The sequence below is a fragment of the Meriones unguiculatus genome, chromosome 20, assembly GCF_030254825.1.
Source record: "Meriones unguiculatus strain TT.TT164.6M chromosome 20, Bangor_MerUng_6.1, whole genome shotgun sequence".
Classification (NCBI taxonomy): Eukaryota; Metazoa; Chordata; class Mammalia; order Rodentia; family Muridae; genus Meriones; species Meriones unguiculatus.
Genome location: NC_083367.1, coordinates 44,575,849 through 44,587,965, shown reverse-complemented (window position 1 = coordinate 44,587,965; position 12,117 = coordinate 44,575,849). Strand labels below are relative to the sequence as shown.

General features: G+C 36.5%; 1 protein-coding gene across 4 annotated transcripts in view; it reads right to left on the bottom strand.

The window, feature by feature from the left end:
* The window catches only part of Rev3l (REV3 like, DNA directed polymerase zeta catalytic subunit), a 133,053-nt gene that overhangs the window by 75,531 nt on the left and 45,405 nt on the right, over positions 1-12,117 (bottom strand). For all 4 annotated transcript variants that reach the window (XR_009587958.1, XM_060373348.1, XM_021657208.2 and 1 more), the window contains exons 3-4: positions 9,500-9,574; positions 7,093-7,253 (exon numbers count right to left, since the gene is read on the bottom strand). Coding sequence is in view for 3 of the 4 variants with exons in the window: in XM_060373348.1 (XP_060229331.1) it covers positions 7,093-7,253; positions 9,500-9,574 (236 nt within the window). In the remaining variant the exon portion in view is untranslated. The remainder of the gene's footprint in view (positions 1-7,092; positions 7,254-9,499; positions 9,575-12,117) is intronic.

Below are 12,117 nucleotides of genomic sequence, written 5' to 3'. Positions count from 1 at the left end.
TACCAACAACAATAGAAACAACAGAAAATACACAAATAGAAAATAAACAGACTACTGAATAACTGGGTGAAGGATGAAATCAAGAAGGAAAAATTTTAAATTCCTAGAAATGAATGAAATGGAAACAGCATTCTAAAACTATGAGACACAGCAAGAGCTGTCCTAAGAAGAAAGTTTACAGAACTAAGTGCCTACATCAAAACTTTGAGAGATCTCAAATTAATAAACTAATGATGCACCTAACACCTCAAAACAGTATACAGGTAGAAATAATCAGATGAGGATTGAAATTAGTGAGACAGAAAAAATTTACAAAGAATCGATGAAATGAAAAGTTAATTCTTTAAAAGGATTAATAAGACTGAACCTTTAAATTAACCACATTGATCCATGCCAATAAAATTAAGGATGCAAATGGAGACACAACAGACTGAATAAGACAATTTTGAGGCCTTGAAAATTATAAGCTATGTAACATTAAACTAGAAAATCTTAAAATAAAAAAGGAAGAATTTTTAGATATATAAGGCCTACTAAAGCTAAATGAGGAATAAACAATTTAAATAGATCTATGAAATACATTGAGATAAAATTGGTAATAAAAAAAAAATCTTCTGACTAAAAATAATCCCAGGGCCCGCTGAATTCGGCAGAGAATTGTACTAGAGCTTCAAAGAAGTCTAGCAATACTCCTCATATCATTCCACAAAAGAAAAAAGAAGGAATATTTTCAAATACTTTTTACAAAGCCACTATCAACCTGATAGCAAAACCATATAAAAACACATCAAAAATTATATATATGAGGCCACAAAAATTCTCAATAAAATACTTACAAACCGAATTAAAAAAAAAAACAACCCAATATTGTCCATCATGATCAAGTTGGTTTCCTCCCAAACATGCAGGGATGGTTCAAAATACAGTAAAAATAATTAATAGACTCAATGACAGCAACTATAGGATCACCTTATAGATGTAACAAAAGCCTCTGATGAAATCCAATATCCCTTTATGAGCAAAGTCCTAGAGAATCTAAGAAGCCTGGGGACATATCTCAGCATAATAAAGCAAGCCCTAAGCCAACATCTTGTTAAATGAAGAAAAACTCAAAAGGACTTCCACTAAAATCAGGAGAAGACAAAAATGTCCACTGTTTCCATTCCTATCCAAGTCTTTGTTACAGCAATAAGTCAAGGAGAAAGCATACAAAAAGGAAAGAAATAAAAGTATCCTTATCTTCAGATATGATTCTCTATATACAAGACCCTAAAGACTCCACCAGAAACCTCAGACAGCTGATAAACAGTCAGGTAAAAATAGCAGAGTGGACAAGAACGAACACACAACAATCAGTAGCCTTCCTATACAGAAATGACAAACATACTGATTAAGAAAAAGGGAAATAATTCCATTCACAATAGCCTAAAATATAAACACATACATAGACACACACGTGTATCTTGAGGCTTGAAAGATTATCTGAGTGGTTAAGAGCACTCATTTTCTATGCTATGTTTGGTACTCTAGTCATAACAGCTATGACATCAAAACAGCCTAGATGTCCATCAACTAACAAATGGATAAAAAGAAATGTAGAACATCTACACAAGCTATTACAAAATGAACTTATGAAATTCAGAGGTACATTATACAGAGTGAAGGAAGCCCTGAGAGACTGAAGTCTTAGTGAATGTGTATTTTCATATGTGCACATGCTGTTGAGTACTCAAAGACTAACTGGCTTATGGAACACTGGACAAATTATAGGGTATTATCCACATGGGCCAGGCTCAGGAGGAATTGCAAAGCTTTCCCCAGGAGTCAGAGTATGAGTGTTTTATGAAATAGTGTGTGAAGATTAGCAACCACAACTTCCTTCTGGAGGATGTTTACAGCCTCGCTTACTAGGACCTCCTATTCAGACTACCTAAGCTGTCCCCCAGTGACGAACCCAATAAACATGCTGAGGCTCCCATGGTTACAGAGGAAGGGGTTCGAGAATGCCACCTGATCCCATTATCTTTGCACCCATGTCTGTCCTTTCTTCATTTACTCACCAACCCTAGCAAAGGTTCCAGGACCCAAGGCACTTGGGACATAGCAAAAATGAATGGAGCTAGGAACAATCATTCTGAGGTAACCCCGACCTAGAAAGACAAACATTTTTTTCTCTCATTTGTAGATGTTAGCATTGAAACTTCAGATATGCTTGCTCCATTTGAAATACCCACAGAGAACAGAAAATTAGGAGAATTTGTGGAGAGGGTTGTTCAAGGGAGGGGAGATAGAATACAGTAGTTATTAGGTAAAGAAAAACAGAACAGAAACGATTAAATGGGAAGGGGAATAGGACAGTAAGGCACAGGAGGGAGTATGGGGAATGTCTTACTCACTATTCTATTGCTTCGAAGAGACACCATAACCAAGGAAACTCTTTAAAGAAAGCTTTTAACTGGGGCTTGCTCACAGTTTCAGAGGTTTAGTCCATTATCATCAAGGTAGGGATCATGGTGTCAAGCAGGCAGACATGGTGCTGGAGACGTAGCTGAGTTCTATATCCTTATCTGTAGGCAGAGAGAGACTGGGCCTGGCATGGGCTTTTGAAACCTCAAAGTCCACCCCCAACAAGGCCACACCTCCTAATTCATCTAATCCTTTCAAATTCCACTCCCTGGTGACTAAGTATTCACATATATGAGCCTATGGGAATCATTCTTATTCAAACCACCAGAAGGAGGGATAACTAACACGTTTCATTTCAGAAAGTCAAACGAGAAGTTTCCTTAAATACACACACACACACACACACACACACACACACACACACACACACAAAGAGTCATGGTTAACCTGTTAACCACCACAGAATAACAAATCAAAAGCTCAGAGTTAGGAATGGACTACCTCTTTTAGAGTTGTTACCAAATGAGATCCAATAGCCACCAAACTAGAAGAATAAAGCAAGTAGCAGTGCAAGATGACAGAGGCATGGCTTGTGAAATTCCAGAGTAAAGTTTGACAGTCCCTTAAAGTCCATCAGGGATGCCTGTGTGATATATGTGAATTATAGGGTATTGCCAAGTCTCTTGATTACCCTCCATAACTTGAAGGTAAGACCCCACTGTTAAACATATTACATACTTGCCTCAGAGAGCACAAGGAAATCAAGCTGACATTCACCTGGAAGCTTTATCCCTACTGGCTGGATTTCATAGTGCTGCAGGGTGCTATACTACAAGAGAAAAGTAATCACCAATCTTACTCAGCTATGAATTCTGCAAGCTACAAAAACAATCAGCCTACTAATACAACATTGGCCGAGATGTCCTAAGCGTAACCCATACACTTTCTGGTTGTACTTAAGGATTGCTTCACAAGCTGAAATCCATATCTATAGGCACTGACATCATAGAATTGAACCTGTGGCTATACAGGTCATAGTCTCTAAGGGAGAATCTACAATTACTCTGCTAAAGGGGGATAGTATTAGACAGAATTCTATTGATTTACAATTATACCCATAGATTAGCAGTACAACTGTCAACTCTCATCAGAGAGGCTTAATTTTGCAGTAGATAGTGATTAATAGAGATCCACAACTGGTAAAAGTGCGGAGAATAAGAGGCTGCGGAATGCACAGACCTAAGTGAAACATCTGCAACATACCCCCTTTTCCTAAGGCTCAGAGATCACTTCAGAAAGATGGTGGGGAGATTGTAAGAGGCAGAAGCAGTGGCGTGCTACAAAGAGTCAAGGTTTCTGGACACATTAGGACATTTGCACATGCACATTTACAGAAGTGTAAATATCATGCATAAAACCTATGTAAGCTCAAGCCAGGCAAAATTCTTATTGGACAGGGGAAGTTGGATAGGAGAGTTCTAGCTATGGAGCTATTGAAACTGACAACTGCTGGGGGAGGAAAGTCAGTTTTCTGTAAGACTGGTTCCCTCACAGGCTAACTACACTGCAGCGAAGATCATACCTCTAAGAGTTTATGGGCAACACAAACTATACTTGAGATGAAAAGAGAGGACACAAAGTTGGGTAGGGAAAAAAGGGAGTGGGATTGAATATGATTTAAAACACTGTACAAAATTCTTAAAGAACTAATAAATTGGGAAATATGTTTTTATTTTATGTGTATGTGTATTTGCCTGCATGTATGTGTGTGCTCTGCATGTGTGCCTGGTGCCCATAGAAGACAAGAGAAGGTATTGGATCCCTAGAACCAGAGTAACAGATTGTTGTGAACTGCATGTGGGTGCTTAAAACTGACCTTGGGTGCTTTGTAAGAGAAGCAAGACATCTCTTCAGCCCTAACTTCTTACTGAGCAAAAGTTTTAAACTTTAACAAAATCCAATTTATCTTTTTTTTTTTCTAATGGAAAAACTAAACTACACTAAAACTTGCCCTTTAAATTCAAGGTTGGACAGATTTTCAGCTAAAATATTTGATAGTTTACTCTTTCTATATCTATAATGCAACTTAATGCTTTAAAAATGAATAACTCATCTGGGATGGTGGTACAGGCCTGTAATCCCAGTTAAGGAAACTGAGGTAGGAGAACTGCAAGTCCAATACCTACAAGGGCTACAGACTGAGTTCAAGACCAGCCTGGACAACACAGTGAGACCCTACGTCAAAATAAAAAGTAAAACAAAGAGGGATGTGGTCTGGTATTGGAATGCTGATTTAGAATACACAGATCTCTTGATTCAGTTTTCACACACACATGCACATACACAGTCACAGTATAAACCAATAAACTGTATGGACCAGTCTTGGTATATGGACATCCAACAATTCTAAAGAAGTTTTTGAAATGACTATTCTTTCTTCACAGAATTACCATAGTACTACTCTCAAGGTTGAGGTAAATATATGCTGTTTCAAGTATGAACCTATTTCTGGGCTCCATAGCATTCTCACTTCACAAAGAAGCTAAAAGGCAGTCAAGTCTATGTCATCCTTCCTTAAATTACTTTTTCTTAGTGATTCTTAGGATCTAAGGAGAAGTTTTCATTCAGACAACCTGGTTTCTTATGAGAGATTTTGTATTACTCTAAGTCACTGAGAAGATGAGAAAAGAATAACGTCATTAAAACTTGAGGTTATTATTAGTTAGTATTATAATTTATAAATAAATGAATTATTTTGGTCTTTGAAGGAGAGTAACAGGCTGGGTTCAAGGTTACTCTTTATGCATTTAAAAATGTTGTATATACTATACGTTACTACAAAAATTCTTTCTAAAAGTTTTATTGTACCTAAATTCTTCCATATAAGGATATTACTAACAGAGAACCAAAAAATAATTCTGAATTATTTGTTGAATAATATTGAACTAGTGAATATAACATTATATAATAGAACTTTGTACATACCATCCTTACTTGAAGATTACAAATGATAATTTTTCCAAAGCCACCAATAATGACAACATCTGAATTCTTTGATGATTAGGGTGTGTTTACTGGGTTTTACTTACCAAGACTAGGTCTAATACTCTATAGCACATTGTGCACGGAACATATACTGAATATTAACAGAGCATGCGCTAGGGAAGGATCTACCTCAATTCTTTAACAGATCTATTTACCAGATTAGTACCATCTTAGATCACATTCTGGATCTGAAAATGAGATCCAAATTGAATTGAATGTCTCAAGAATGTTCAAGTTCTCCATCTGTGCTCACCTTCAGTACTAGCACAGCCCTAACTTACTCTGGAGTTTCCACCTGCCAGGCAGACCTTGATTTGGCTTTCTCTTCCAACCAATATTGTTGCTTCAAAGAAGATTCTAAATTTTCCATGATAAACAAATGGTCCTCAGAGCAAAAGTTATCCTTAGTAGACTACTAGCTCTTTTGGTCTGAACTTTTTATTATTTGAAATGTTTTTGGTATATTTACCATTGCTTGCATATTTTAAATGATTTATTTTTTTAAAGAAATTGACTTAAAAAATATAGCCCATTACTCATGGTTACAAAAAATAAGTTTGGGTATGGAAAGAAATAATGGGAAAAAATTAAACCAAAGGAGAATCGTTAGTAAAGTTAGAAGTAAGACGCTGATTCCTGGCTGAAGAAGTATGGTGATGAGGGAAAATATGGCTGAAAGAAAAATGTCCACTTCATTTTATTCTAAATGAAATAAAAAGGAAGAAGGTAAACTGTCTGCCTATACATGTGTGTGAATGTATATACATGCATGCACACACACACACGAAAGCTATACAACTGAACCCAGAAATTTTACTCCCAAGTATATGCTCCAAAGAAAAATCTTGTATACAACTGTTCAAAATAGCACTGCTAACAAAAGTCAAACCAGGAAAAATCTCCAAATGACCATCAACCGACGAAGACAAAATGTAGGTTATACGTACAAGAGATTACAACTGTGTCACTAAAAGGAATAAAGTACTGATTCAAGACATATGGATCAACCTTAAGAATATGATATTACACAGAAAAATTATGTTCCCATATTGTACAAGTGTACTAATACTAAGTATACTAAATGTAAACAGAAAGTTGATTGATTGCTTAGAAATGGTAGGCCTGGGAAGCTTGCAGATTAGAGCACTAAAGTATAAAAAGGTTTCCTTCAAAGTGACTAAAATATTTGAACTTTATGGCAATGTCTGCATAGTTCCACGTAGATTAAAAACCTTCAAGTTTTTCCTAAGAGTGTATAAATTATACAGCATGTGAATATCTCAACAAACTAGTAAAATCTCTTTTCTTGGTTTAAAGATTTGTTTATTTTTATGTAGATGCCCATATGTCTGTATATGTCTATTTACCACTTGTGTGGTTGGTGCCTGAAGAGGACATTGGATCCCTTAGAACTGGAATTAAATACAGTTTTGAGTCACCATGTGGATGTTGGGAATCAAACTTGTGTCCTCTGGAAGAGCAGACAGTGCTCTTGGCCACTGAGCAGTCTCTCCAGCTCTAAAATAATGTCTTCTGAAAAGCTTTTCCTCATAATATGTTTCAATACATACTACTCTGTAAATCACCGATCACATAGCACCTGTCTCCAAGCCTTGGTGTAGACTTGAAGATGAACCTTACCTCTCCTTCTTGCTTTTCGGAACTTGACAGCAGCCAGGTTAATTAAATTCATTCCATAAAGATTGTAATCAATGAAGAGCTGTAGGAGGTAGGGAATATGCGCTTCATGAGGCTGGTAAAATTTATTCATTATGGCTCCACTTTGCAAAAGTTCACATACCCTAAATTAGAAAAGAAAGTTACAGGATTACATTTCTTTAAAATATCAAATGAAGTAATGGTTAAATAAATATATAAAGATTATAAAATTATATAAATGATTATATCACTATAGAAAACAAACAAAAAAATCACTAATGCACAAAATTTTTACTTCCCCTTTTCCAGAAATTTATATTTTACTTGGAGTTAAAAGTTTAAACCAGTTTTAAAGTAAAGAAAATGAATTTTCTCAATGAAAAAAAAATAGCTCATGGATTAAAAGGGGAAAATCTTAAAACCATACAAAAATTATAGAAATACATACTGGGCATGCAGTGCTTGCCTGTAATCCCAGCACTTCACAAGCTGAAACAGAAGTAAGTCTGTGGCCAGCCTAGACTGCCCAACAACATACTGTCTCAGAACACCAAGATGGAATTACTTATGTCAGCCTTTTCAAAAGTAACTAAACACCAACAGGTTCCTTTTTTCAACTTTTAAAACTTTTTCAGAAAAATGTTAACTTATTTTATGTGTACAAGTGTTTCTATACATGTATTTCTGTTCACCAACTGTTCTGCATGGAGGTGAGAAGAGATCCCATGAGACTGGAGTTACTGATGATTATAAACCACCATGTGGACAGCTCAGAACCAAACCTGGGTCATTTGCAAGAGCCACGCATGCTCCGAACTGCTGAGCCATCTTTCTGGCCCACAAAATGGTTCTTATGCATAGCTACCTGGCACATTCTAGCCTTGGTTCCTACTTGCATTCTGTTCAGTAAGCATTAGATTATTACAGTAGTTAAAAGTAAAAGTAGATTACATTTAACATGCAACTTTTACTTGTGGTTCTTACTGTAGCACAATTTGTAGATGGTAAATATAAAACTAGAAGGGCTTGAGAGATGGCTCAGTGGTAAAGAGTACTGACTGCTCTTGCAGAGGACCTGGGTTCAATTCCCAACACTCACATCAAGTTCCAGGTGATCAAACACCCTCTTCTGGCCTCCTTGGGTACTCCATGCTCATGGTACACATACAGAGAAGCAAGTAAGCAAGCAAGCATGTGTGCGCATACACACACATACACTAAATAAAATTGAAGCATTATAATATTGAGAGAAACTGATTTTAAAAAAGAAAAAATATGAGTTTACTTTTTTTTTACCACTGAGTATGAGAGAGATGATAAGAACCCCAAGAATTTATCTTTTGTATTCCATGGATACAAGAAAAGTGAACAGAGGAGAACAGATACAAAAATCCTTTCTTTGTATAGGTGTCTACTCTGGGAAATTATTTTAGTATTTAATAGGAGCCATTTTGGGTAAGTCAGGTGTGGGCTATAAAAAAACTAGTGTTTACTGTGCATAGAAGAAATTAAGTATTGGAATCAGGGCTTTCTCTCTCTCTCTCTCTACACACACACACACACACACACACGTATATACATACATACATACATACACACACACACATATGTATATGTAAGGTACTCAGTGTAATTCAGAGCAAACTTTGGGTCCTTGGTTGCTGTATTTGTTGTATCTCTTATAGTTCCTTAACTTACTGTAGAGACACATTCAATTTAAATCTTACCAAATGGTTAACTTTTGGAACTCAGTACTAATTAGCTGAGAAGCTCTCCTGAATAAGATAAAACCAAGCATTCACCTTGAAGGCCATTTATATTTTACTTGTTATCATATGCATTTAAATCTTCTGAGTTTACAATATGGATTTACGAATGTATTTGTTTCATTCCTGTTTTCAATAACATGAGTTTAGAATAACTGAAAAAATAAACTAGGTGTAGTAGACTAATTAAAAGCAAAACAAAACCCAAAAAAATTCAAAATATGAAGCAGGTAGTAAGGAGTCAACAAGAAGCCTTCTCACTACAGTCTTAATTCCACAAATTTCTCCTTATTTTGAAATTAAAGGGTTATCTTGTTTTTAGTTTTGAACATATAGACTGGCCACTAACATTATATCACACAGTTATCACCTCTCCTTACGTAATTCAACAAACTCATCACATCTGAGACAGAAAAGTAGGCAGGGGCCATAAACGAGCTGCCTTTGAGATACCCTTCATACAACCTACGCAGTGGCTCCCTTTCTATTCACATATATGGACATTTTACACTCTCTACTACAATGGTATTATAAATTACAAAGCCTTTCTTTTATTGTCTTCTTTTTACTACTATAATATTTAAGTCATGTTTATTCATATTTCGTTTCATTTATCTTTGTACCTTTTCACCATTGCAGGATTGTAAAGATAGATCTTCATAAAGTGTCTTTCCTTCTCATGATAACCATAAAAAGGCCTGAAATATAAGAAAAATATATTATAAAATATTTCAGTAATTCAGAGATTAAATAATACAACTTATTGTCCTAATTAAGCTCAGCTGGCCCAATTCAGTCTTCTAACATTTAATATTATCCAAAACACATCAAAAAGTATTCAAGAGCTTTCAACTGAAGCTGTTAAGAGACTTAGATATGGAGAAACACCAAAACATTTCTAAAAGACTTTATGTCACTGAAGGTGAGCTTTTTTGAAGTTTCAAAAGCCCACAACAAGCCCACTCTTGACCCCCCCCCAATCAAACTCTTTTATGAGTTGTCATGGTCATGGTGTTTTATCACAGCAATAGAAAGGTAACTAATATCTATTAAGCAATGACTCTAGACACAGAAGAACAGCTTTACAAGTGTGTTGGTTCAGTCTGCTGAGGTTCCCACAACATTCCCTGTTTAATTTGGCTTGGCCTACTTGAGAATCCCAGGGAATCAACCAGGAAAAATCCGGTGATTCTCCTATGGCCAAGAAGTAGTAAACAGGCTATTCTTAGAAGTTTGGTCCCATGCATGCACTCTTAACTCTTGGAAAATAGCTGGATAGACCTTTCTAGGAAGGTCCTTCTTTGGGTCCAGAAGTCGTGGATGTAGCTCTCAGTGTTGACAGTTACACTCAGCTCTGTGCAGCCCTTAAACGCTGACAAGCATCTTTAAGCAGGCATGCTGTACTCAGGGGGAAGAATGAGTGGCCCAGCCTCATCTTGACTTAGAAAATTTTGCCTTTATACTACAACCTAGCTAGGACCAACCTAAGAAAACTACTTTCTGGCTAGCAGTGTAATTCCACAACTACTGCAGGCTATAGAAACTGCAGATATTGCTAATGCTGATTACAACGGAAAAAGATGAATATGTACATACAAACTTGTCTCACAAGGAAAACGAATCAGCATGGTACATCCAATCAAAAACGACAGTAGATCTCTTACTACCAAAGTCACCCCACAAACTGGCACAGGGAACTAACTAACCTACCAGATGTGCAAATACCAAAATGACGAAGCATGAAAACTAAAAATGTAATATGGTGAGTATGAAAAAGAACAGTAATTGCTAATAAGAGAACAAAGAAAAAATTGAATTAATAAGTTGGCAAAAAATTCAAGAGAATGAATTTTCTGAAAAACTTAGTACAATATTAAGGAAAAACAGAAAATAACCCTAGAAAGATAATTCAAGACTTAACTGTGAAATTCATTACGGAAAGATCATGAAAAGAGTTCATTAGAAGTCTTAATAAAAGGTGCAAACAGAATGAACGAAGTTAATGGTCTGGCTCACTGAGAGCTTCGACAGTAGGCCTGAACGTGTAGAAGGTGGAGAAGGCACGGAGATAGGTCTTTTGCAGTAACAGCCAGATTCGAAACAGAAATGTTGACAATTAATGAATTCCATTAAGCAGGTAAACACTCACTCCATGAGATTTCAAAGAGGGGGAAAGGCATTAAAAATAATCTAGCCAACAAAACAAGTAACTGAAAATGTTTTAACTGGCCAAGCAATTGCGGAGGTTAAAGGCTAGAGGGTCAGGAGTTCACGGTAGACCAGTCTGCATGACATGGGTATTCAGCTTGAAGGACTTCTGAGAAATTTTATAAAGTGCATCTTTCTGAGGAACATTATAGTCAAAATTCTCAAAACTCAAAGACAAAGTAAAAAAGGTGAAATAAGGAAAGCATTACATCATTGGAATAAAGGCAGAAGTCCTAGCAGGACTGGTATCTCTAAAGAGTAACAGGACAGTGACTAATAGATTTACTTGAACTTGGAGCCAGGCCGACAGCCAGAAAATCCCCAAACAACCCCCCTCCAAAAACACACCTTTCCCCCTCAAAATACTGGAGTTATCTTGTCATTATCACTCACTATTCTTTTGCCCCTGGCCATTCTAAACCACTTTAGGCTGCCTAATTTGATCACTCATGTATTCCCTCGCTTGCTATCTCCTCAGCCTGGGAAGTTCTGCTCTGGGTTTTGGCATAGCTTCTTCATTCAGATGTCAATTTAACTCACCTCCCTCAGAATTGTATTCTCTTGATTATCTCTCACTGCCTTTCACCTTTTACTTTTAAGATTTACTTATTTTATGTATATGTGAGTGTGCTGCAAATGTGCCTGGTGCCCAGTGAGGCCAGAAGTGTCAGGTTAGATGTCCTGAAACTGAAGTTCTATGTCCGTTAGCCACATGTATTGGGTGCTAGGAAATGAACCCTGGTCCTTTGCAAGAGCAATATTAAGCACTGAAGCAACTTATCCCACTTCTATCATTTTATAACTAACACTCACTGCTTCTTCCTATATATGTGTGTATAGCATGTATGCTCACATATATACACACATGTGAAGTATGTGCATGTACACACACACACATACACCGCTTCTATAATTTGCTGCTGTTTCCATGAAAAGATAAAAGATGTACGGTGCTGAGGTGGCTATTCTTGGGCGTCAACATGGCTACATATGGAGTTAACTAAAAACCCAAGCAGCTGTGTGTATCTGTGAG